Source organism: Coloeus monedula (genome assembly GCF_965178545.1).
Source record: "Coloeus monedula genome assembly, chromosome: 1".
Lineage (NCBI taxonomy): Eukaryota > Metazoa > Chordata > Aves > Passeriformes > Corvidae > Coloeus > Coloeus monedula.
This window is the reverse complement of record NC_138781.1, coordinates 75,430,524-75,456,083: the sequence shown is the minus strand read 5'-3', so window position 1 is coordinate 75,456,083 and position 25,560 is coordinate 75,430,524. Positions and strand designations below refer to the sequence as shown.

General features: G+C 39.1%; 1 protein-coding gene across 1 annotated transcript in view; it reads right to left on the bottom strand.

Moving 5' to 3' along the window:
* Positions 1-25,560, bottom strand: part of PIGN (phosphatidylinositol glycan anchor biosynthesis class N) — a 101,740-nt gene that overhangs the window by 62,315 nt on the left and 13,865 nt on the right. The window contains exons 3-9 of the mRNA XM_082281536.1: positions 21,644-21,765; positions 20,431-20,529; positions 15,714-15,820; positions 9,538-9,662; positions 8,177-8,307; positions 4,316-4,432; positions 336-376 (exon numbers count right to left, since the gene is read on the bottom strand). Coding sequence (XP_082137662.1) covers positions 336-376; positions 4,316-4,432; positions 8,177-8,307; positions 9,538-9,662; positions 15,714-15,820; positions 20,431-20,529; positions 21,644-21,765 — 742 coding nt within the window. The remainder of the gene's footprint in view (positions 1-335; positions 377-4,315; positions 4,433-8,176; positions 8,308-9,537; positions 9,663-15,713; positions 15,821-20,430; positions 20,530-21,643; positions 21,766-25,560) is intronic.

The window sequence follows — 25,560 nt, the reverse complement described above, 5'->3', positions numbered from 1 at the left end:
GAAAAAACCCCACAGTTTACCATGATAACAAGAAATGGTTTTGATTCAATGACAGAAGCTTGGGGGACCTGGTATATTGTACTGTGCTCTTCCTACAGCCATGTGGGATCACTTAAATGGGGCAATAATGCATCTTCAGGAGAAGTTGTGTGCAGCTGTCACATGTCAACGAGGAATTTAAACTTATCCTCATTATGTTATTATGGCTGCTGTTTCTAGGGAAATGGTACATTGGTGTGATCATTCATTCAAATTAAGTGAATTACTTTAAATCACACAAAACACATAATTTAAGGTGAAAATTTATGAACTATTAAATTAGGTACGTTTGATACCTGATTGACATCAATCCTCTTCAAGTTCTCCAGTTTCCATTCTGCAAGAAATAACAGAACACCTGAATCTACACAGATTTGAAAGGAGTTATTCAGTTGACATTTAATATCTTGTTGCAATTTTCTGCCAAGTGTTGGTACTAATGAAAATTATGATTTTACATTAGGATGCTAGCTCAAGAAAGGTTACAGATGGAATTCAACAGGCAGGAACAACAAAACACATTCATTTCAGCTTACATTTTCTTTTATCCAGCAGGATAAATTGCTGCCTGCAATTGTGACCTAGATCAGTTGAAGAAAGGCCAAGGTTTTTATTTTTTCAGCACAGTGATGTATTACCTCCTGTGCCAACTAAAAGAATCAAACTCGGGTTTAGGAGACTTATAGAATCTCTTCAATAGTTTGTAAAAAAGGCTAATCCAAGGTCCTAAATGCACTGGTACAGTGTGGTACAAACATTACACCCTAAAGCTTTGGCACATCATACAAAAAGCTGGTTGAAAATCATATTTTCCTGCTCTGTGCTGGCCTCCAAGGAAATAAAGAGAAAATTGCTTGCTTTCTTTGGGGGTGGAGAGTTATTTAAAAACAGAGTTTAGCAAGGTTTGGTTTTTTCTTTCATATATTTGCAGTATTGCATACACCAAACTTATTTCTAGCAATTAGTTCATACCACTGCTAGCATGAGGGTCTGAGCACAGGTCCACTGTTATTTGATCCCAGAAACACCCCGAAGAGTCAATTTGTACTTTAACAGTCGCAAGACAGCTACAGGGAGCTCCCATGGCAACACAGGGGCAGTATTAGCAGCATTAATCATGAATTCTGCTAAACTCACACCAAAATGAACAAGTTTGCTTCCTTTTGCTTCCCAGAAAAGGAAATGGATTTATATTTCGAGAAACAGACTCTTACCCATATTTCTATTACATAAAGGAATTGCCTGTTTTCCTTTTAAGTACAATTTTCCAAAGAAAAACACTGGAAAACTGTGTATGCACACACAATGCACCTAAGGTAGGAAGAAACTAGGTCTGCTAGAGAAAACATCTTGATTTGTGAGAAGTTTTTTCATCTCCACATGCCCTACTCAGATATTCCAAAATGCAGAGCTGAAGACATCTGCTTTGGACCAGAAGCCATAGGACACTAAGCCCAGGAACTCCTGAGGACTGGGACACACCTGCAGACTGGCCAGTCCGGGCTGTACTCCCAGGAGTGAGGTACCTTGGCTTGGTATGTGCTGCCCTCATGATTCCAGCTCACTGTCTAGGTTTCCTGTAGTGTTCAGCAGTTTTCTGCCCACTTGATAGGGGGTTTTTTTTGCCTTTAGCCTGCCCTGCTTTTACTGCAGCCTGCTGGGCTGTCAGATGCAAACAGTCCAGCAAAACAGCAGGGAAGTCCCAGTTCAAAAAGAGGCTGAGGATGAGGCTACATGAACCAAAGAAAATCTCACATAAAACCTCACAGAAGCAAAACCAGTGGAGGGTACACTGAGCTCCCTCAGCTATGGCAAAGCAGGCTGAGCCCTCTACAAAACAGGTTTGTGTATAGGTGTCATCAAGCACTCCGCGTTCTGATGCTGCAGGAGGCTGTGCCTTCACTCACAAACTCCTCTGGGCTTGCACCCCAGGGCCAACCATCAGCCCATGAGGAGCCAGAGAGCAGATCTGTATTCTCTTTCTGATGAAGGGTCAAACCAGTAGCCAAATGGGTAATAATACATGTTGCCCCCAGGACGCAAGGCTGCCATAACAAAATCTTTCCAAGAGGATTGCATGACCAGGCCTGAGGGAAAGCAGAGCACAGGTGAAGAAACTGATGAGAAGGCTGTCATCCCAGAGCAGACTCTGTGCCCTTCTGGCCATCCAAGGAGAACATTAATTTCTCTGTGACAAACTGGACAAGCTAAGTCCTGCCTGTTGGCATTGCCTTTGGAGGTATGAACCGTCGACGGCAATAATGAGAAGAAAGACAATTCACTGAGCTGCCTACAGCCTGCTTGCACTGAACAGAGCATAAGAAGTTTGTCAGCATTAGAAACATTCTGTCGGTATTTCCATAAACGCTTAACTCAGAGAAGTTAAAAAGGATTGTCAATAGATGAAAGCACTTGAACATTGGTGCATGCAACTAGAAATGTAAGCCTGACACCTGCATACATCAGTGACACAGCAGTCTTGAAAACGCCCTCTTCCCCTGCACACAGTCACAGCTGCAGTTGTATGGAGCAGGAAGGACATATTCAAAGAACATTTCAAGAGAACTCTTTAGAACAGCTTTTCTTTTATATGTTAACTTTATGAAAATATCTGGGATTGTAACAATGGAGTAGCTGAAATGTATTGACCTGTGCAAGTGCCAAGTTCCACTTCAGTAATTTTCTCTTTACTTCTAAGCTATGCAACCTACTAGAAGGTTAAATCTTCTGATGCGCCACCATAGAGAGAACAGTCACTTTTTAAGAAGATACTTATTACTCAAATAGAAATTCAAACTCCCAAGATACTCAGAGAGACTCAAATCTCCAAAAGAGATGATCCTTGGCAATTAAGAATCTGTAAAGTTAGTGTCTAAACAAAGCAACAATGTGCTTGACAGACACAAAGCAAGTCCAAAATGAACGGAGTAGTTTCTGATGTTTGCTTTGGCGTGCTTGGTTTTTTGTGTGGTTATTTGGTTTGCTGATTTTTTTAACCATCAGAAGGAAAATATGAAGCAGGCACAGCAGGGTGCAGTCAAATGTCCTCCTTTAAGAAAATACACATTGCCTAACAGATGAGGGCAAAATAGCTTTCCTTATTGTGCACCTGGGAGTCAGCTCAATACTCATCTTTTTTGAAATCTCTCACAACATTTGCATCATGACGTGAAGTCAAATCCTGAGGTTTGTACTAAAGATGCTGAGAATCAAGGAAACTGACATGTAAAATTCAGCGATCACAGATCAACCCTTACACATCAAGTGTCTTTAAAAGTCTAGCAGATCAGCCACCACAGACACCAAGATCATTTGTTTTATTCTGTTTTCCTGGCTTTTTCTACAACTCATTTTCAATTTTATCACAGATGTCATAGTTTTATAGCAGCAGTTGGGCACAAAGAGTGAAATGTTGGCACTGTCTATATCTGAAAAGACCTAATCTGTTACCAAATACCTTCTTGAGAGCAGGGTGGAGTTAAAACCTCAGGGCTGAAGTAATTTTTGCCTGTTTTCTCTAATGTACCTTGACAAACAATCCAATAAAATAGAAAGTCATTACCTCATTGATCGTGAGCAACAACCCGAGACTCAAGACATCTTAAGAAACAGAGCAGGCTACAAGAATGGGGCACATGAAAGAGGAACAGTTTGAACAATTTAATTACTCATGATTCTCTAACCCCACTGACATTCCAGTAGGACAGTGTTTATTACATTATGTATGTGAAATAATAAAATTTTATTCTTTTTTTAAAAAGCTTACTCTTAAATAAATTATAAAAGGGAAAAACAACAGTGAAGAGTCAGAATTTTTCATTGAGAAAAGCTGTTTACATTTCCACAGCAGCTACAAGGATGCAAATGAGACAAGTGAGCCCCTGGAAAGTCTGCAGGGTTGTACTGTGAAGCTAGAAAGGAGTCTTTGAACTTCTGAACTTATCATGTTTCTGTACAAATAGTTTTCCGCCTCTGGGAGTCTTCCTAAAAATTAAGTCTCCTCTGGAACTAAGTTTTAGAAGCATGAATAGCCTCCTGTCAACAAAGAGAGAAAGTTTTCAATTCTATGATTAGAAAAGAAAACTGACTGATGTTTTCTACCCAATTTTGCAGTAGCTTCCTTAGGCATACCCTACCACCTTTTCTTTACACACCACACAAAGCAAATCATACTTACTAAAATGGAATAGAAGTTAGTGAAGATCAACAGGTGTGATAGTTAAAAACATCTCAGTTTCCACCAGAATCTTTCACTTAAGCTTTATATTTTACCTACCTTTCAAAAAATTGTCTTCAAAGAACTGGGATGTAACTTGCTGTGGATAATTTACCCCAGCACCCCAAACAATCAGTGGTGTTAAAGTTTCTGAGGGATCACCAGCTCCATGGGATCCTAAGACACACCAAACAAAAAAAAAAGTATAAACTTTAAGACGTGTTGTAAAAATAAACAAAACCTACATGCAATAAAAATACGCACACATGTACTAAGTCTTGTTACAGACATACCAAAAGCCTGTTACAGACAACCTATTCCAGCTTCCTTCATAGCTTATTTTTATGTCACTAACAATAAAGGCTAAATTCCAAGTTTTAAGTTGGGAAATCAGTTAAGTCAAGACTGTAAAGATAGAACTTTTAATATAAAAACCCCAAATATTTAACATACAGAAACTAAAGCCATAATATTTTGAAAGCCTCAACGTACAGAAGAGTTACCTGCTCAAAACATGTGCATGTGTTTATCCTGAGCATCTCAGTGAAACCAGGAATGGCTAATTTCAGTAGAATTAGGCACATGTGAAAAAAAAAAACCAGAACTGATCTCTGAATAACAATTAGACTTCCACTTCAAAACCAGGAAGCAATATGCATTGCAACTGTCATCCTTTCCCCAGTGATAGAAGCTCATTTTTAAGGTTTTAAAGTCTAGTAGCACATTCCTTAAAAATTGATAAAGCATTACTTTCTTCCCTGGGGAAATTGATTCCCTCCGGATTAACATATCGGCCACCAAACGCAGGAAGGTTGAAAACTCTGACATCTCAGCAGCAGTTGTACCAAAGCAGGAGCTACACAAGCTTGAAAGAAATGATGGTCATTGAACCCAGTGGGTGAGGTACAAGAATAGTGAGACAACCCAGCCTCAAAGGGAAGGACTTTGTTATACAAGCCCTATGTGGGTCACTGCATGGTCTACAAGATTACACATCTTCCTTGTATTTGCATAGCCACACGCTCTTCCCTGTCTATAAATATATATTTTAATGAATACAAAGAACAGAGAAAGCACACTGTTGTACAGCCTCAAGGCTATTCCCAATTTCATACCCAATTCTGTCCTTAAAACAATCACTGCGGCAGAGCTGAGGAGCCAACTTTGATTACTTTAACCAGCCCAAAGCTTAAGAACACACTGGTCTGGGAATTAGATTTCTGATGTTCCTGGGTGGGCACACTCTGGGTTCAGAACACAGCAACAACTGCTCTTCTTTGCAGAACTTGAGGAAAAAAGCTTAGGGAGAGAGCACTTCCTCCATCTTCCAGGGAGCAGGGATTATTTCTTATATCAGTTATATTCTTACTACTGCAGGAGGAAAGTGATATTTTGGTGAGTTTACATTTTAGCCAAGCCACCAGCTCCATCAGCATTTCACTGAGATTCTGCCTCTATGAATACTTTAAGGCAGATACAGCTGAGAGAGGCAGCTGTATCCACTCCCTCCCTGTTATACAGAACCAGGTTTCAGACTGATCTGAATAAAAAGAAGGGAAGAAAAATAATTATTTTCAGCTGGGTCAGTTCCAGGTCCACTCCCCAGCACCCTCCAAACAGACCTTTTCAGGGGAAAGGGGGAAAAAAGGTGCTGTTGTTTAGCTCTCTGTTCCATGGTCCAGCATACCACAGAGTAGTACTTGTGCCAGGATGGCAGCAGGAACAAAAGGCCAAGGTGAAGGTGGGTGTGGAACATGGTCAGCAATTCCATCTGACAACAACTGAAGGCAAAATCATGGGGTCAGACTGAGAAAGTAAGTGATTTCATTGGCTTTTGCCAGCAACCACAATGTCTTTGATCATGTCTAATTCACATCATATTCTTTTCCCTAATGGGTCCCCCCTGTCCTTCCAGTGTTTAATTTGTTTTAAAGCTGGTGTACATCCCATTCTGCAAATAACCACTGAAAGGCAGCAGCAGGGGCTGATACTACCAACCAGCTCAAACACCAAACCAGCTCCTGAACTGTCCTTCAGACAGCTCACAATGGGCCTGAGTAGTATCTCTGGGTTTGCTCTTGGATTCACTAAAGTCAACTTCAAAGTTACTAACACTTCTGGCAAAAGATAAAGCTTTTCCTTCAAGATAGAAAGAGGTGACAGAAAACTGTGACAGACCAGTGGTTCTCAAAGCCTGAAGAAGTTACTTCTATCACCTTTTATTCCCTCTTCAAAGGATCCAGTACATAACGAGAACACTCCTGCAGCTCACTCTGGAAGTGAAGAAGGCCAACAACACCCCAGGTAGTGCTAACAGAAGCATGGTACGGGGAAGGGATTATCCTCCTCTAGTTAGTACCTGTGAGACAACCTCTAGACACTGGATCCAGTTTTGGGCTCCTCTGGTACTGGAAAGACACCCATCATCTGGAATGGTCTCAGGGAGGAGCACTCGCCCTGTGAGAAGCAGCTGAGGGACTGGGACTTGTTCAGCCTGGAGAAGAAATAGCTTTGGGGAGGACATACCAGAGCATCCTACCTGTAGCCCACTGTGAGGGGGTTTGAGAGGGTATGGAGCCAGGGGGTCACTGTGGTGCAAGGTGGGAGGATGACATACATAATTTGAAACAAAGGAAATTCAGATTGCAGATAAAGAAAACCCTTCTGCCCCCGTGAGGGCAGGCAAGCAGCAGAGCAGGCTGCCCAAAAGGGTTGGCTCCATCCCTTTGAGGTTTTAAAGGCCCTGCTGAATAAAGCCCTAGCATCTGTGTCTGACTCCAAAGCTAATCCTGCCTTGAGCAGGTGGTTGGACCTCTTAAGATCCCTATGATCATATATATAAGAATATACATACACACCCCCCTTCCCTATAAAAAAACTATGAAATAATTTCTTGAAATATACAAAAAAGTACAGCAGAATTAAAATTTTATTGCAAGTGGCAGTCAGCTCAACAGTAAATAATAGTCAAAGTGGACTATTTTGCAAATGAGCAGATGGTAATTAGGCTGGTTTTGAATAAATATACAAATATTTTTGTCATCTCTGATGACAGAAAAAGTCTGCATCCCTTCAACTGAAAAACTTCAGAATTTCACACACTAAGATGCTGACTGTTGTTTCACCACAACCATGCCTGGAGCAGCCTTGGTTCAAAGGTATCATAGTAGCTGCAAACACACAGCATTGGAAAAGAGATTTATCACTTTCACTGGCTGCACACAAGGACAGGAATGTTCTTAAGATTCTTGAAAAAATAAGAAAGAACTAGGGAAAAAATGTCTAAATGAGTTTACCACTGTAAACTCTTCTCATCTGCCCTCAAAGCATTTGGCCACTGTGGCCATGCCCTTCCCAAGTGCCCTCTGTGGGTATCAGCACAGTTGGCCCCTGCTTCACTCTCCTCTCTGTACTCTCAGCTCCTCCACTTGTCTCCAGCAGCAGTCTCCTCCAGAAAGATAACACAGCAGTCCCATCCTTTCTGCTGTGCTTAGAAGGCCAAAATAAGCAAAACGATTCTCCACCCCCACCACAACCTCTCCCTGTAAAGTTTTTCACCAGCTCCTGAACAGATTTCCCACATTTTCCAGGTGCTTTAGAGAACCCAAATGAGAACTGTATCTCCCAGAGGAGATGGAACAAGACCAAATTTGCTGCTGGCAGCCAAATAACACCATCTCGTCCTGCTTGAGGTGGTTTTCTGCAGAGATCTTTCTATCCCTACTAGCAGTCACTGAGGAAGTAAAGCTTTACCTCAGTGTCTTTTTTCTGTCCAGAGATCGAATGTAGCTGTCACAGCAATTTGCATAGATTTTCATATACAAGCAACAGTTAGGGCTCCAAAGCTTCTCATGGGAGAACTCTCTAATCATACAGCAGATGCCCATAAACTCAACTGACTCAACATTTAAAAAGACTCACCCCAATCTGTCATTCCATGGTCAGAAGTTAAAATAAATGCAGTCTTTCCATCATTTCCATAGAAATCGTCAATCAGTGAAGCAATTTCTTTCACACCCTCATCAACTTGTTTAATATTCTCCTGGTATTCCCTTGAAAAATAGGAAAAAAATGTTACATTCAAGGTGGCTCTCACATTTGGTATAAAGCAAGTTATCCATGATCATAAAGCCCAGTCCTTCAAGTACAGACAGCTTTAAACTCAAACGAATATCAAGCTAAAAAAAGGCTTCCTAGATGTAAAATCTTTCCGGTTTTAAGTCTTATTGAGATATTAAGTCATTGCAGCACAGTCTGCAGATTACTGAAACCACAGTTTCAAACAGATTTGTATTTCAAATCTGACCTATCCTAGACATAAGACTATAACTTTACTACTCACAGCTGTCAGGCAAGTTAAGCAGAATGCCAAAACTAAGGAATTCTGGAAAACTCAAACACCTTAAAAGGTAAGTTGCAAAAATTGCTTTAAACTGGTAACTAAATAGCAAAGAAAGATCTCACCAGGCAGTCAGTGTTTTGAGATGATTAATAAATCAGGACAGACCCTAGTTTTACGGAATAGAGGCTAAATAAAAAATTTGTGTATTTTTAGAAAAAAGGACCATGATTAACTTTCAGACAACTAATTTCCTATCTGTTCCTAAAGTCAATTTTAAAACTCTGTCTTCAAAACAATCATAATAAATGATCATTAGACATACAGCAAGTATGAACTTCAGAACCATGTAGGAAATCAGAGAATTTTAAAAGTATGCAGGCATCAAGAGAAAGATGTAAAATCCTGCAAAGCAGGATGTGAAGAAATGAAAAGGAAGTTCTCAAATAACGCGCTGTAACATGGACTGGTGATCGGAGCTGTTAATCGAAACCCTTCTCTTTGTTCAAGTGTAATAAGGAAAGCCAAAACATAACACCAGAATTTGCAGCCATTGTTGCTGAGCTTACTGTTGTCCATAAACTCAACAATACCACTTCAGCAGTGGGGTATGTGAAAACTGTATTCATTTTATGTTTAAAACTGCATTTCCTACATATCCTTTAGATTATGTGTTGGCTATAACTAAGACAATCTGCTAAAAATCAGACTTGAGTACAGGAATATGACCAGGCATACTGTACAGAGCAAAAATCTGTCATTTCTGCAGATGGGACCTTAAAAACTAAAATAACTCCAAAAGTTCAGAATGTAGATAATCATGGTAACATATATGACCCCCAACACTACAAGCTGTGTTTCTGGTTTGATAAATTTCACTGTTAAAAAAGTTACTATACACATTTAAAACTAGTAAGAAAGATATGCTTAATATCTCAATTACCTTGAGTTTGGCCGATGAGCATGTCCATTGGTGTCTATGCCTAGCAAATGCAGGAACAGAACCACTTTCTCTTCATTCAGTGCAGAGAACAATGTTTGATTACTTCTGGAAGAATTAAAGAAGCTCTGTATGGAATAAGCCATTAATATATTAATCTGAGTAAAATGAAAGAAGATAAGCAGCTTATAAAAACTAAAACACTGCTGTTTCCATGTCAAAATGCTAGTAGTTATTAGAGTTTAAAAAGAGGAAAAATAATGACTTCCCAATTTACTGCTTGGAGGACAACTGCTATCAGTATGGTCGTCCAAATTTTCAGCTTATCTAAGACAACATTTAAGTTGAGGTGTTCTTCTGTTCTTTGCAGGGCTTTTTTTCTTGGGTTTTTATCTGTTGGTTTGTTTTGGTTTTGTACAGGGTTTTTCTGAGTTTGCATAGGAAGAAATACATCATCCCTTCTTTGCTCCTGTATAAACAAATCGATGAACCATTCCTGAGTACCATGTATGGCTCTATATTTCTACGGATTTACTGAATTTAAACTGGAAGCAAAGGTCTCAAATACACTTGCTTTGGAAGCAGGTTCTGCAGGACTGAGATACCGAGCTACAACTTGTTTGCAGAAACTAAATTAAAACAGAACAAAGCATGACATGCTTTGCAAATACATAAACTACAGAACACATATCTGCCTTGCACATGCCCTACTTAAGCATCCCTGAGGCAGATGCCATGGGAGGATTTTTCCCTCAGATTGAATGAGTCTTGACATGGCTATTCTGTGTTAGACCAGCCACATTACAGCAATGCAAAATGCAGGCAGACAGCTATTCCAGAATCAGCTCCTTAGTAACAGCACTGCCCAAGGAAACCAAGTTGGGTAGGGTTTTAGTTCAAAGAGCATCAGGAGAACCTTTCAGTACACTAACGTAAGTGGGAGTGTCTTTGAACTTCATGCAAGAGTCCAGGGAAAATGCTGGTAGAGGCAGGGAACCATTTCTGCCACCAAAGGACAGGGCAGTCCACCACACAGCTGTGATAATGATGGAGCTCTTAAAATCTAAAGCTCATACCTTGTGTAAACAAAAGTCACTGTACCCAGAGGAAGACCAAAGTGGCAATGAGGATATCACAGTGAGCTGTGCCAGGAAACCATGGCAGTATGAAATTCCACTTTTCTAACTCCCTGAGTACACACAAGCCGCACGGACTAATATTTGCATGCTCTCAACTTCAGCTCTTGTCTAAACAAAATCATAACCAAAGTCCAGAGATATTTTAAATAAAGATACAAGAACGAAATCCAATTACATTAAATAGCAATATAATTATTTTTAAGGAGATTTTCATTTCCCGCAGAGATCTGTCCACCTGCACGTATTTGACCACAGACTGAGGAAGCTTTCCAGAGCACACCAGTAATTTGCAGGATACAATAAAACTCTGTTTCCTTAATTTTAATTAAATAAAAGGAAATCAAAACAAAGTATATCAAAACAGACAAACAGGAAACTCCCAAAATTAAATCCTAAACTGTAGATCAATATTAGAAGGCACACGTTTTTCTATCACAGAAAGATTAAGCAAAAGAAACCATTCAGAGGAAGGCAAGGCCTGAGCTTCTCTTCTCCCACCAGACAAGTCCCTACAACATACCAAAAGCATCCCACTTTCCCAGTCCCAGCCACCTCATAAGCCAGAGCAGCAGCAGTCGTAAGAGTTTGCCCAAATTCTGGCCAATTACAAACAAGATGACTAAAGGAAGATGAGTGCAACCTAAGATGCAATGTCTTTTCCCAGAGCAAACAGTAAACTTTATCCCATAAAACTTAAAAAAAAAAAAAAAATCACAAAAAACAACAGGAAGCTCATCACAAGGAGTGATGGCTGATAAAGGTGGTGAGTTGGCAAGCAGGATACCAAACACACTAAGGGCAAAAAACACTTCACCTTCCTCTGGACATTGCTAAACTGTTTGTCCAGAACTATCCTTGTATCTCCTGATAAAGGCCACTTCTTTTTCGTACTCAGTGTTCACAAAACTTGAGTCCTACCTCTACTCAACACTAGTTTCCAACCCATCACTATATTTTAACTATACCTTCCTGTCTCACTCTTTTTTATTTTTGCTTCCCTTTTATTTCCTCTATTCAGCAACATTACCTCCACTGTATATGTAAGCTGAATCTCACCAAGAAGTTTCAGGGACAGCAGTAACGAACTAAGAGGCCAAGAGCACTCACTTTTTCCAGTCTCAAGGAAAAGCAGCTAAGGAGAGGTCCCATTCTTGCATACAACCATCTACCATGAGGGTGAAGGGAACCTCAATCCTCTGATGGAGCCAGACTGATCAGAGGGCCTCAGAGATGAGACAAGGGGAAACTCACAATTTGGAATGTGGGAAATTGCAGTAAGACAAAGAGACTTTTAAAAATTATTTGGTAAACCATAACTATAGCCAGATATTGGAACAGCTGCTTAAAAGGTTTGTCTGTAGATGCTCAAATCTTTACTGGGCAAGGCCTGAGCATGTTGCTATAACTGAACCTCCTTCATGCAGAGAGCTGGACTCGAAGACCACTACAGCTGCCTTCCAAACTTCTTTTTTAAAGACTCTGGCAACTTTTGTTTGATTTTCTGGCAACTGACAACAAAATAATGCACTGGTTATAACTGATATGCAGGTTGATGAGATGAACAGTAAGTTCCACATTAAAACATTTACAGCAAGCTGTGAACTTAATTATAATGTAATACTAATTAAACTACTACAACAGAATTTTAGTTATGACTATGTGAAGTCTTGATCTAATCATCTCCCTCCTCAGATGGGAGAAAGCAAAGAAAAAATAAAGACTACTTAGAAGGTCTAAAAAATGATTTACGGATGTCTGAACAAAACATGAACTTGAAAATGTTAAACATCTAAGTAGTTGGGAACCTTCTGTTCCCTCACAGTCTTCCATGGAAGCGTGATTCTTTAGTAGAGCTCATAAACTGTTGCTGACTGCATGTACTAGAGAGACCAAACAAACTTTTTCCTTTCACAAAGCTCCTTAATCTAGGACAACTTAATTTAATTGGCTGCTTAAAGCTGGGCACATTGATTTGTGCTGATGGGAGAGTTGTAATAGTTACGCCAGTTTTCAGATGTAAAACAAAAGTACAAAGGCAGGACAAGGCAGGTTTAGATCCATTGAGCATGATCATGCACAAGACACCAACACATTTAAAAGAAATCATACAACCATCGTACTGTTAATGAGAGCAGAGCTATCTGCATTGAAATCCACTGGCACAAGTCAACATCCGGTCACAGCACTGTCTGCAGAGCTTCAAAGTTTAACATAATTCAGTTCTGGACTCCGTCCACTACCCTGCACAGAAGGGACAGTCTGAAGGCTTGGATGGCCTTTTTCCAGCAGAAAGGGGACAAAGGAAGAATGGCATACTGTGCTCAAAATGAGAAAAGAATAAAGGAAAAAAAACCCACAATTTTTGGCCATCTGCATCTACATGTCCCTTTCAGTGAAAAGACATTAACTGAACATTTTGAGCATATTCTACCCTTTGATCATAATAAATTGTGGTTAGGCCATTACTGGAACTCATCTGCAAGACTGAGCTCCTGGAGTTTTAAACTTTTTACCCCCAAAAAATGAGTTGAATCTTCAAAAACTATTTCCCACTAATATTTTTAAAAATCAGAAATGCATCAAGAAAACCTTTTTTTTTTCCCATTAGTTAATCTAGACTCCCAGTATTTTGCTCCTAAGTTTCTTAGCACAGTCTCAAACTATGATTTAGGTAAAGGTTATTTAACTGAGAATCACTGAGCCACATCACAGTAGATTAAACTCTATTCCTTAATAATTTTAAATGCTTCTTAGAAAAACCCAACAAACATACCAAAAAAAAACCCCAAACAACCCAAAAACAAACAAAAAAACCCCCAATCAATTCCATGCCCATGTGGAACTCCAAACAACTCCCGAGGTATTACTGCACATTAAAATTGCTGCGTTTTCATGCTGCTGAAGATAAAAAATCCATACAGCCTAGTCTACGGTATATTTTCTGTCCCTAGAATGGCTTAGGATCACCTTGTATCACAAGGAGACATGACAAGAACTATCAAGTGTTTGTCTTGAACTATCAAGAGCTATCATTTTTCTTCTAGTCATGATTTACGCAAAGATACAAATAAAAAATAGTCAGAGTTTCCCATCTCCTGACAAATTTACCAGTAGTTGGCATTTTTAAAGAGAACAAGCAATTCACACAAAAAGAGTGCCAGCACTAGCAGCCCAAACATGAACTAGCCATTCTTCATTTTATCCCCATTGTTTTTTGGGGCAGAGGAAGGTACAAGTGACCCTCACAATGCTTGGGACCAGCGGATTACACAGCAGAGAGGAAGTACATTTGGTGTCTTTTGCTTCCTAAAGAGACAGAAATCCAGGGACCACGTTGCCCAATATGAGTTAAACAATATATTGTTAAATACTCGAGATAAAACATAAAGGAGGAAAAAAAAGAGTAGGCAAAGCAAAATTTAGACTCCAGCATACTGCCATTCCTACTTATATATAATCTCACCAGCATAGCTGAAAGTTGTTCAAGCTGTAATAGCAGAGTGACCTCGGTTTCAATAAGCCTCAAGTTTCACACTCCTGAAGCAATTGTTGATGTGTAGTTGAAGAGATGGTTAATGGATTGTGCGGCTTATGCCAGTCAATCAAGTCCTATCCATTCACAGTATGGAATTTTAGATGGGCAAAATAAGTCTTAAAAATAATGGTGCTGGCTCCAAGGAAAAAGTAATCAGTAATGACATGTATTTTAAATATATCATTACAGCTTGAAAGGATAAATGCCATTAGGTGTTCTGAAGCAAAAGAAAGGTAGTACCACCCTCACATACTTGTGCAGCTCCAAATGACAGCAGGGTGCAACTTCATGACAACAGCTATTCAAGTGTAACTGACAGCCTAATTTGATTTGTATTATTCATATGCATTACAACACACAACATGGCACAAGTGCACATTCAGGGAGAGGATGGCACTTAGAAAAAAACATCTTTTCACTTGCAAACTCAGAAAATCACTTCCTTTGAAAATTAGCAAACTACAATGAACTTTTGCACCCTATGTCACTGTTTAAAGCAGAACCACCCTTCACTTCCTGAATAGATGATGATTTGGTTTATTGATTTATTTTGTTTTATTTTTTGTTTGATTTGATTTATGCTGGTTAGCTATACTAATGCATACAGCCCAGAGACCTTGTGGAAAATGTTTTAAGTCTTAAACTCCATTAACACTGTTATGAGATCCAGAAAATAACTGACTTAATTGCTTCAGTGATACAGATATTTATATACCAATGCCCACGACCAGCATTTCTTAACCCAGAATAAGTGAGGCAGCATGGAATAACATAAATATAGGAATTAATGAATAATCAGAAATTATGTGCCTTGGACTATTAACACTTATGGTGACAGTGTCACAGAAAACAACAGTCATGAACCAGCACTGACCCAAGTCAGCTGAGCACAGAACCACATCAACAAATTCTACAGCTCTATGGCCTACCCTGTCTCCATACCCTCGTCCCCCAAAACAAACTGTGACTCCTCTGGCAGCCACAGCATAGTGTGAACCACAGTGGAAAATTAGGAGCCAGCTACATCTATCAAGAAAAGCCACACTGAACTATTATAGTCAGGGTACAAGCTTGACAAAAAAAGTAAATAATATTGTCCATTTTGCTTTCATAAGGAAGACTTATCATTTCTGCCATGCTGCAATACCTGCTGCAAAGTCCTTAACTAATTGCATTCAGGATCTTAAAGGGGTCTGTAGTACTCCAAGATGGGTTTCACATTATAGGCAAACAAAACAAAGCCAAGCCAAGAATGTTTTAAAAGGGTACTTTTATTCATGTTAGTTTTTTAATTAGCATTGAATGACAAATACTTCCTTTAAGCACCCATTACACTTGTAATGAAAGTTGATTCAAGAAATTTTTACTTATGACCCCAAGTGATAGGTCTTTCAAAACCTTCTTACTTTCTAATTCTATGATAAAGCATTTACATGTTCTATGATAAAGTTAACATGCAACTGTGCTTTTTATAAACAGGTAGCACAAAAAGATTCTCTGCTTACCTTAACATGATCAAAAACCCATATGTCAAGCTTGGCTGCATCTTCTGCTCCAAAGTCTTCACTTTCTGCTGCATAACAAAATGTATAAACATGATCTCCAGTAGCACCTGCAGAAACAATACAGATCGCATACAAGATACACGGTTTTTTGCTTTTCTCATAGTCAAAAATACTTTCATGCACAGGAGTACCAAGAATCTACCAAGAACGATGATCCTGAAAGAAGTCCAAGAAATTTTCTCCTTATTTTAAACTTTCCCATAATTAATCTTTTTTTGAAGCCTGGATACCATTTTACCTCATTAGCTTTTCAGCACCTCAGAGGAATGAGGAACAATGTTATCCAGTATGCTCAGGCGAGGAAATAAAATATGGAAAAGCAGATAGGTGAAACCAAAACCCCAGTTTAAGCAAATTCAACAGAATTTGGTTTTGAAACAAAGAATTTCACTGAGAAACTTCCAACCAGAGAAGATACATATTCATAGTCTCATTTGAACACATGTTTTGGGGGCAGGCTGTTTAAGAAAAATATGCTCCGCTTTTGGTAGTTCAACTGAATCATAGAAGACAATGCCTTATCAATGAGGTCTTTTCCACAGGAAAACATCATATATCACATATAACAAAGGCATCAGGAGGGTTACTGTATATCAAATCTAGCTATCAAAAGCCCAGGGGACAACTTCAGGGAGACAATATTCAAACTCTCCATCTTTTATAAAACAAGCATCCAAAACAGAAAAGGAGGAACTACTGGACTATGTTCAGTCACAAAGTACAACACAAGGGCCACTGATGTGCAAACACATCATCTGGATAAGGTGACTTCATTATCTATTGACTGTCAAGGGAGCAGAGAAGGGAGCAGGCAGGGGGAAGACAAAAACTGGCAAGAAATTAAACTTCAGAAGTCCTGAAAAGATTTGAAGCTAGGTGAAGTTTAATTAAACAATTCAGTCAATGGCAGAGCTGTTACAGCTCAGGGGTGCCATTTATACTGTGACTATGTAAACTCCCAGAGGGGAAAATGTTCTTCGATCAGTTGATGGCCAGAGAGAATATATCTGATTTGCTGGATGTACAATTATATAGTGCAGTTCTGTAAGCTTCCAGGCTTGTGAATGAACTAACATCCTAGCATAAGGGAGCTACTTAGCCAAGATTATGTGGAAACCCACACAGAGGGTTGCAGGTATTTCAGGCCAGGAAGATGAAAGCTGGCACAGATTTTCTGGTGCAGCTCTCCCCTACACCCCGGAGATGTTACTACTACTTATAACACAGAACACTCACTGCAGTTCTCAGTCTAAAAGAAAAGGAAAAAAATACTGCCAGGCATTAAAAAGTGAATTTAGGAGCTCCAAATGGGGGATAAATGAGTTCAAAAGAAGAAACAAGTCCTGTCCATCACTGCCAGGATGACTGATAGTCTAAGAGGATAGAACGCTGTAGTGTTTTTCCACAGTGTCACAGCAAACCTGAGAAGTCCTTCCTTGAGAAGTGCCACACCAAAGAAGCCAAATGACAGCACACAGTTAGCAGACAAAGCAAAGGAACATATCTACCACTTACCCATTTCTAATTTCTACCAAAGCACTGCTATGAAGAGAAACAGTGGCAAAATGAAGTCATACCAGGAAAGTTTTGAAGTGGCTGCATAGCTTATAAAATAACTGTTTCTTTATTCTTTGGGGCTTTTTTAGTAAGAAATTCTATTACGCAAAATTTTATGAAGTATTACTTTAGTTCTATTGTTTGAGGGGGCAGGCAACAGTATGACAATGCTTTTTTTAAGTCTGGGAATGAGGAAGCAAAGATGGGATGGATAGGGAAGTAGAAGAAAGCTAGGGATGAAAACATCTTTTAGAGGCAAGCACAGAGCTCTGCTGGGTTTGATGATGCCATTACACTACGGGAAATAACTGGAGGTGCCAGAAACTTCCAAACAAGATACCACCTATTGCTTTTGCTCTCTTCTCTGCCACTATATCTCGGCATCAATATTCAAATATTAGGATCAGGGATCAAGTTACCACACTCTTACAGTAAGATTTACATCCCGCTGAAAGTTAGTGTCTTGCTCTGCTAGGGGACAGTTCCTGTGTCTGACAAGCCTGCCATGGGTCAGAGTCCAGACCAGCAGGAGAATTTGCTAGCAAATTTTGCAGGCAGAAAAGAAGGGGAAAAAGAATAAATGCAGAAAGACAGTCAGACACTGAGCAGGACAGAGTGTGGCCATCAGAGAGCTGTCATCAAATCCAGCCATGAGAGGGATATGAGAAATTCTGCACTGTTTAACAACAAGGAACTAAACCAGAAGACAGAGAGGCCTGTCTGTCCAGAATAACCCTGACAATGGTTTTTCCCAGTTGTTCCCATGGTTTTGATGATAGCCATCTTCATACTCAAGTTAAAAAAAATGACCCTAGCCTTTCTGGAAGCTTCCAAAAAAGAGAGGGGAAGCCCACAAAGCAAATGGCAATCTGGGTGCAACAGACTAGTATCTTCTTCCCTTCAGAGAAGCAACAGTCAGCATTACATTTAATACTCTGGAATATACTCCAACCCTGACTGCTGACAGAACAGTACAGGGTTGGATTTTTCAGGTCAAACCTCAAATCCTGGCAAGTCTAGAAGAGAAACTCAAAGTTTTAAGGAGTACTCTGGAAACAAAATAGGCATTTTTAAACCACATTACTTTTAGATCATTTCAAGGTTATAATCTAAAAACATCATAGAAAATAAGTTTAAAATTAGCACTGTGAATTTGTGTATCTTAAGTGAGTTTAACTATTAGAAACAAATACCTTTTATTATTTTTATATACTCAAGATACAAAGGTACTTCAGACATTTTCTCAGACTGAAATACTAATCACACAGTCATTAAAACTTTGACAAATTTAGATTTCACGTATACCTATTTTCATATTTTAAAAAATCTGTGAGCATTTTTCTTTACTTCCTTACAGGACTCTCAACTATTTTCTTGAAATATCTCTTTTATTACAACAAAAGTACCAGGAGAAAATAGACAGTGACAGGAAACAATGGATTTTCCTATCCTTCCCAAAACATGGCAGGTGTCATATAGTCTTTATGCAACATCCAATGCAAGTGGTGAAACATTAAAATTCAGAACATTTTGGCATGATAAAACATACACAAGAAGAGTCCTGCGGCCTCACTAATTTGCAACATGAAAAGAAAGGGGCACATGGCTTAATTTCTCTCTATGTCTTTCTTGGCTTTTTTGTAAAAGTAAAGATAAAGAATGAATGCTTGATTCCTTTCCCTTCTGTATTAGAAAACTTGGCCTCTTTGAAAGAAAGGGAACTCTTTCTAACTAAATGAAGTTAATCTGTCTTTCTATCATGAGAAACCATGATTCATGTTCTGACACAGCATCTCCTTCACAGATACACGGCTGCACTTTAACTTTGCCAACTTTGGGAAGTTTTCCTCCCCCCTGCAAAAGGAAGCTGCATTGTTGATACCACTCGGAACAAGCCATATAGAGAGTATTATCCTTGCACATCTCTTCAGATAACATCAAAGCTGCTCCCAAGTCATCTGCTTATCATCTTACTCAAACAAAACCAGTAGAAGGACAGGGCGCTGGGAAATTCTTAAATTCCCCAAATATTTTCCCAAGAACATATTCCTAAAAACACAAATAATCTGTGCAAGGGCAACTACCTTTCCCCTCTCCCCAGCCACCATCACACTATTTCTAAATACAAACGGCAATCTGAGGTCGTGGGAAATTACCATGAGATATTTTTACAGCTCATCATAAATTTATGAGGCTTAAGCAAAGAATAGAAAATAGGGGCGTGGGGGGGAATGTCAGGATGTGAGGGGGAAGACACATGAGTTCAGAAAAAGTTCAAGAATCATCATGAGAAAGATGATGTATATTTTTTCTAAACCAATGTTACATTCCACTCCTCCCCTGCCTACCCCATTTTTCTTATTTGTCAATAACAATGCCTAGAGCAGAGCAGCAGCATATACTCTTGTCCCCTTTCACTTCAGTCTGTTTATTCTGAGATTATGTGAAAGGGTGTATATGCACTCATTCTTCCAAGAAAACAATATTAAACTTGGAGAACCTTTAAACGTTTGAAGTGTCGCTCAGCAATCTCTGCATGCTCAAACACCAATTGCACTGGGCTGACAAGACTTTAACAAACTGCACACCACGGGCAATAGACCTCAGCTTCAGGAATAGTACCAGGAAGTTCTTGCATTCAGTTCTTCCCCTACATATTAATGTTCTGAGTAGAAGTAGGATAACCCACAATAAGCTACTTCTCCAGCTCCAACACTGAAAAAGCATGGCTGCAGTTCTATCTCCCAACTCACTGGCAGCTGCAGACATACAAAGAAAAATCCCAGCCACAGGCTTGCAAAACAAGAGCTTCAAACCTCAACAAAGAAAAAAACACTAGGTCCTTATAACTAAAGGTGTGTTTCTTTAGTATACTGACAGAATTAGCTAAGGTCTATTTAAATGAATGAGTAATAAATAGGGATATCCTCATCAAAAGCTTGCTTCCTTTCCTCCACCCCATCTTCATTTCACAAACTAGAAATCAAGTATACAGAAATACATAAACTGAAAATACTCACCTTCTTCTCTAACTCAAAAAATCTAAGTCTCTCTTTTACTACCTGACTATGTGTTAAAGATTCATAAAATTAAGTCTTACCTTTTGCAAACATTGGCAAAATATCTGGGCTTCCCCAGCTCCAGGTATATTTACTTTCATTGAAAACAGAGTCAAATTCTACTGGATTCTCCTTCCATCCTGTTAAATAAATATTTAAATAAGCATTTAAATGGCATTGCCAGAAGCTCTCACTGACTGTTAAAATTGATAGTCCATGCAAAATGTTGTAGGGTTTTTTTATAAGTTTCCCCTATATTATTTCACAATGAACTCCAATTTGTGAATCTTGATTTTAATTCCATTTCAACATCTGTTATAATTAGCCCCCCGTTCATTGAGAAGTTAACTGAATACCTAGGTCAATCTCATTACGCAGGGTTTCAAACAGGCAAAGCACACAGCTGGTTTACCTTCTAAACAGCTAAAATTTTCCTGAATTCTGCATCTCCTGTTGTCTGAACTCAGCTCTTGGCATTTCGGGCAGTAAGGTACACACCTGTACATTTTCAGAAGTCATGTCACACTTCCTCACATTAAAACCTTCAAGATTTTCTGTTTCCACAAAAAGGCAATTGACAGAAATAGAGAGATGCTCTTAACTAGGTATTCCTGCCCATCCTGCATTTGTAGTGATTGTCAGAAGGAAGAACCTTTTCATTAGGAACATGGACAAGACCAAGTAATTCCTCTCGCCTTCCCTGTCCAAAACCAACGCACATGACTAGTGTTGAGGCCGGTAAACGTCGGGGAAAGCAGAGGAGCGCCCAAAAGACCAAGTCAGTAATTTGAAGGGTTGTTCCATATAATTAAGCCCCAAGCACTCAGTAACAGCTCTGGACAAAACACATGCTTGGGGCTTCTGCTTTATTTTGGTCTCCAACTCAAGCCAGCAACGGTTCAGCTGAGATACTGCAGCTCATTTCTTGTTTGAAACATCTACTTAGCCATACCCTAGAGTATCCCACATGATAATTGAAAACTCTGTTACATGAAGAGGTGAGGCCGTAAGATACTTCTGCTTTTAGGCTCAGGGTGCTAAATTCAACCATGTTACAAAATATTAATTTATGTAAGCTATTTTCCTAGCTATCAATATTAGAAGTAGGAAATCCATCCAAAATTACTGTTTTCTAAATGATCTTGGCATATAAACTACAATGCAGGTATTTATCAATAATCACCCAGAAGCCCAGTACATCACTGAAACACCTGACTTTGGAGGACAACATTCAAAGCTTTAGGACCAGCTTACCTTTAGCAACTGCACTGACATCTTCATAAAATCCAGCTATAAGTGCAACGTGCCCCGGCCTGGATTCTGTTGGGACCCGAGTGTGAGAGATGCCCCAGCTGCCATTATTCTCTAGAATACTCCTGAAAACAGGATTCAAGGCAGTTAACGTTCATGACTTGTTGAACTACAACAAATTGCAGATAAAAAGAGTGACAGGTAGATGTGAGGCAGGAAATGAAAAAAAAGCCCCTAGACTAAAACAGATTTTCACTACCACCTGCTGTGCAGTAAAACAAGCAGAAGATTAACCTGCAAGTAGTTCTATATTATAACACTGCACAGAGAACATTACTATTGTGGCCCATCAGCACTGCAAACAGATGAGTTCAGCTGGTGTTCTAATACCTTTAAAATTAACATACTGCTTTTTTCTGCTGCCTTCCTCTTTAGCTTCCTTTTTTTTCCCCAACAGATTGTTTCTGCCTGGCATTACTCTTCTTTGTTCTTTCCATTTAGTCTGAAAGTGTCTAGTTCAATCTTATCTTACTCTTCAAATACACTCCATTATAATAAACTCTTGTGACCAGGTCTGCCTTTATCTGTGCTGAATCTTGGAAGAAACACCAAGAGAATTCGAACCCCACATAAATCTAAGGTGAAAATAATCTTGGCAACAAGAAGAAAATTTAAGTAAACCTTGCATCTTTTTCAATTACACTGAAGGAGAATACCTGCTCACCATATACACAGAAATACATCAAGTGTCTAGGGTTTATACACGTACAATAAATAGTTACAACAGATAAAAAGCAAAGGAAACAGAGGACAAAGCCCAAGCATAAGAAACAGCCTCATAAACTATTCTCATCTGCCTAAGATCTGAACAGCTGGAGCCTGTCAGGAAGCAAGATGTGAGCATTACCATACGCTGTTTTCTTGTCTCCACCTTCTGGAAAGAGAAAGATTCACTGCTCGCTGTTAGAGCAAGAGGAAGAAGAAAACAAAACACAACAGGACATATCTTACAGTGATTTTTAGGAAAAACCAGCAGAATCTTCTGAACAAATTCAAAGCAGTTTTTAACAGTCAAGTTACCAGGAAATTATAATTTTGTTGTTCATGATATCAGCTACCAAATTTGCTATGTTTATGTGTTTTAGCCCAAGTAAATTCTAAGTTCATGCCTTTAAACAACCTAAAACTTCAGGCTCCACTCCAAGCTTGCAGCATTCACTGTTTGTTTGTTGGGGGTTTTTTAAACTCATTTTAGACCTCACATTCTCAGACTTACTTGAAAGTTCACAGAACTACCTGGAATAGCCCAAATATTACAGTGTATAAAAGCATATAGAGACACAGCACTCTAACATGTTATTCCTAACTCTCATCTCAGCTAGGAGATACACTAAGTCGTACTGAAAAAATGAATTTGAAAAAGAATTTATGTATTATTTAAAGCGGTTTCTTATTTTTCTCACTATAGGCTGATCAGGACTGTATTGCACTAACAGTCATGGAAGACTTAAAACAAAAATAAAACACTTGCAGCTCTCCTCAGACTTCATTGAAACAACAGGTAGGAAATTGTTTTAATTAGAATTGGATTTCTTTTGAATTGGAAAGTAATTCTTTACCTTTGTTTGTCAAAAGTAGGATGACTTCAGGATCTGAAGTCAACAACATCACACACCAGGCAGAAAAAATGACATATAAAGATGTCATTTACCCATTCAAAATTCATTTAGATGAATACTTTGAATGACTTTAAGGCCTTTTACTCATAAGAACCACTGAAAAAAATTAATTTCCATGACAGTATAAACATTAGCTGCCCATAACAACAATGGTTAGTATTAATATGATAGAGTAATATGGCTGAAACATGACAGGCAAAGAAGAAAACATCTTCCCTGAAATCACCATTGCAGCAATTCAGGTCACTTACTGGCCCTCACAGCTGTGACAACACTGCTGAAAACCAGATTTTTCAAGGATATCATGAAAGACTAAGTACTTGGTGTACATGTATTATCCAACAATCTGCTTCAAGCCTAATGGATATTTATATTCAATTCTACGTACCTACTAAAACTTTGTTTCTTTTAATAGCACATTGCTACAAGAATGGTTCTTGCTCATTTAAAAATAATCTTTCCTTATTAACAATGCATTAGTTCCCAAAGTATTCCACTTGGATAAGACTAGTAATCTGGCTGCAATGCTGCCCACTACTATAAAGTGGCTAAGGGACTAAACACGTGGAATTTAGGAATGAACATGCAAAAAAGTAAACTTCATATTAAACTGCAGATGCTTTGAGTTAGTATTATTGAAAAAGGAATGTTCAGACAGCAGTAACTTGGCAGAATAAAGAAGGAAATAATTCCAGAAACTAACATCTGATCTTGTCATTCCCTTTACGAAGTTAACTCATGGAAGTTGTGTAGCTCAAAGAAAAGGTTCAGGGACAAAACACTGAGCCTGCTGCTTTGAAATTGTGGCAGCTCACGTAACAGATCTGAAGATATGCTCTGGGCTGCCTGAACCCCCACATTTCAGAAGGCATGACATGCTGCATGTTTTTTTTCTTTTCATCATCTCTCACATACACATGCTCACACACATATGTACTTCTTATGCAGAACCAGGGATGAGAGAAATACAGACAGCACTTCCCACCTCTGCTCACATTTTCTTCCACTTGGTGACCTACCAGCATCTTTGCTTGCTACAAGGTAATTCTTCCCCTTCATTCACCCATGTACTTTCAGCACAGGTGACAATGCTTTATTTCTACAGATTTTGAAATAGAAAGTCCCCAGCTCCACAGACAAGGTAAAGCAGAAACAGCAAAAGTCCCAATTTTCCAGCAGTAGACAAGCTAATACATGGTTTAACTTTTTTCTAGACAGGCATGATAATGCTGGATGGCTGAAACTTAAAAACTCAAATCATTTAGTGAAAAAAATACCCATTATACCTCTTCCCTGGCCACTACTCACCACTGCTCCTAGCATTCACACCTTGATGGTGTTGGTTGGTGATGCAAAAGACCAACAGTTTTACTGCTAAGAAAAGAAAGTGCTCTGGAGTAAGTGTGAAGTCCACTACTAGAAGACGATGTAGTAAACTCAAATTGATGTGGCAGACAGCACCTCATAAAAACAGTAACAGCAGCAGCAGTAGGTATGAGCAAGCCCATATGGGCTGGCAAGCCCCGTAGCAAGGAGTCCTCACATTTCTGTACTACTTTTGCAGTAGTGGACTGCAAAAACCCAAAGAGCTTCAGATGACTGATTATCTGGGCTTGCTCTGATATTCAAGCCAGACCAATTCTACCACCACATGAAAGTAGTCTTATTTAATACTGTCTCTTTTTTTCAGTCTAGGAAATTAATTCTTATGATCAAGTAATTATCTTGATATAAGGAAACAGGGAAAGTTAATGAAAATTGGTTCTAAGCACACAAGGATATGACTTTCAACACTTTTTTAGCAGGATTACTTTTTCACAGCCTTAAACTAAATCATTCCTTTAAGCAATTAGACACACTGTAGAAAGCACAAGGAAGGCAGCAGGGTCATGCATACAGGAAGGGTGGAACAAAGAGGAAGTGGCAGCCTCCTGTTAGATCCATTCAGGACATCTCTTTTAATCACTCCTTAAAGTTTCGTCAGTAGCTTAGAATTAGAAGACAAGCAGTTAATGAACTACTACTCAAACTGAGCATCCAGGAAGCAGTTTAAATTAGCGGCTGCCAGGCTTCAGAATTGATACCACGCTGACGTGAATGGAGAAAGTTCACTCCCCTCTCAGTTACCGGCTATCTGTAGTGTTCAGGGGACAATATGGACTCAATTTACACTGCCCCAGCTTTAGTAGCTTTCCTGACAAGGGATACCAGCCAAGCTCACACATTTCTGCACAGTGTAAC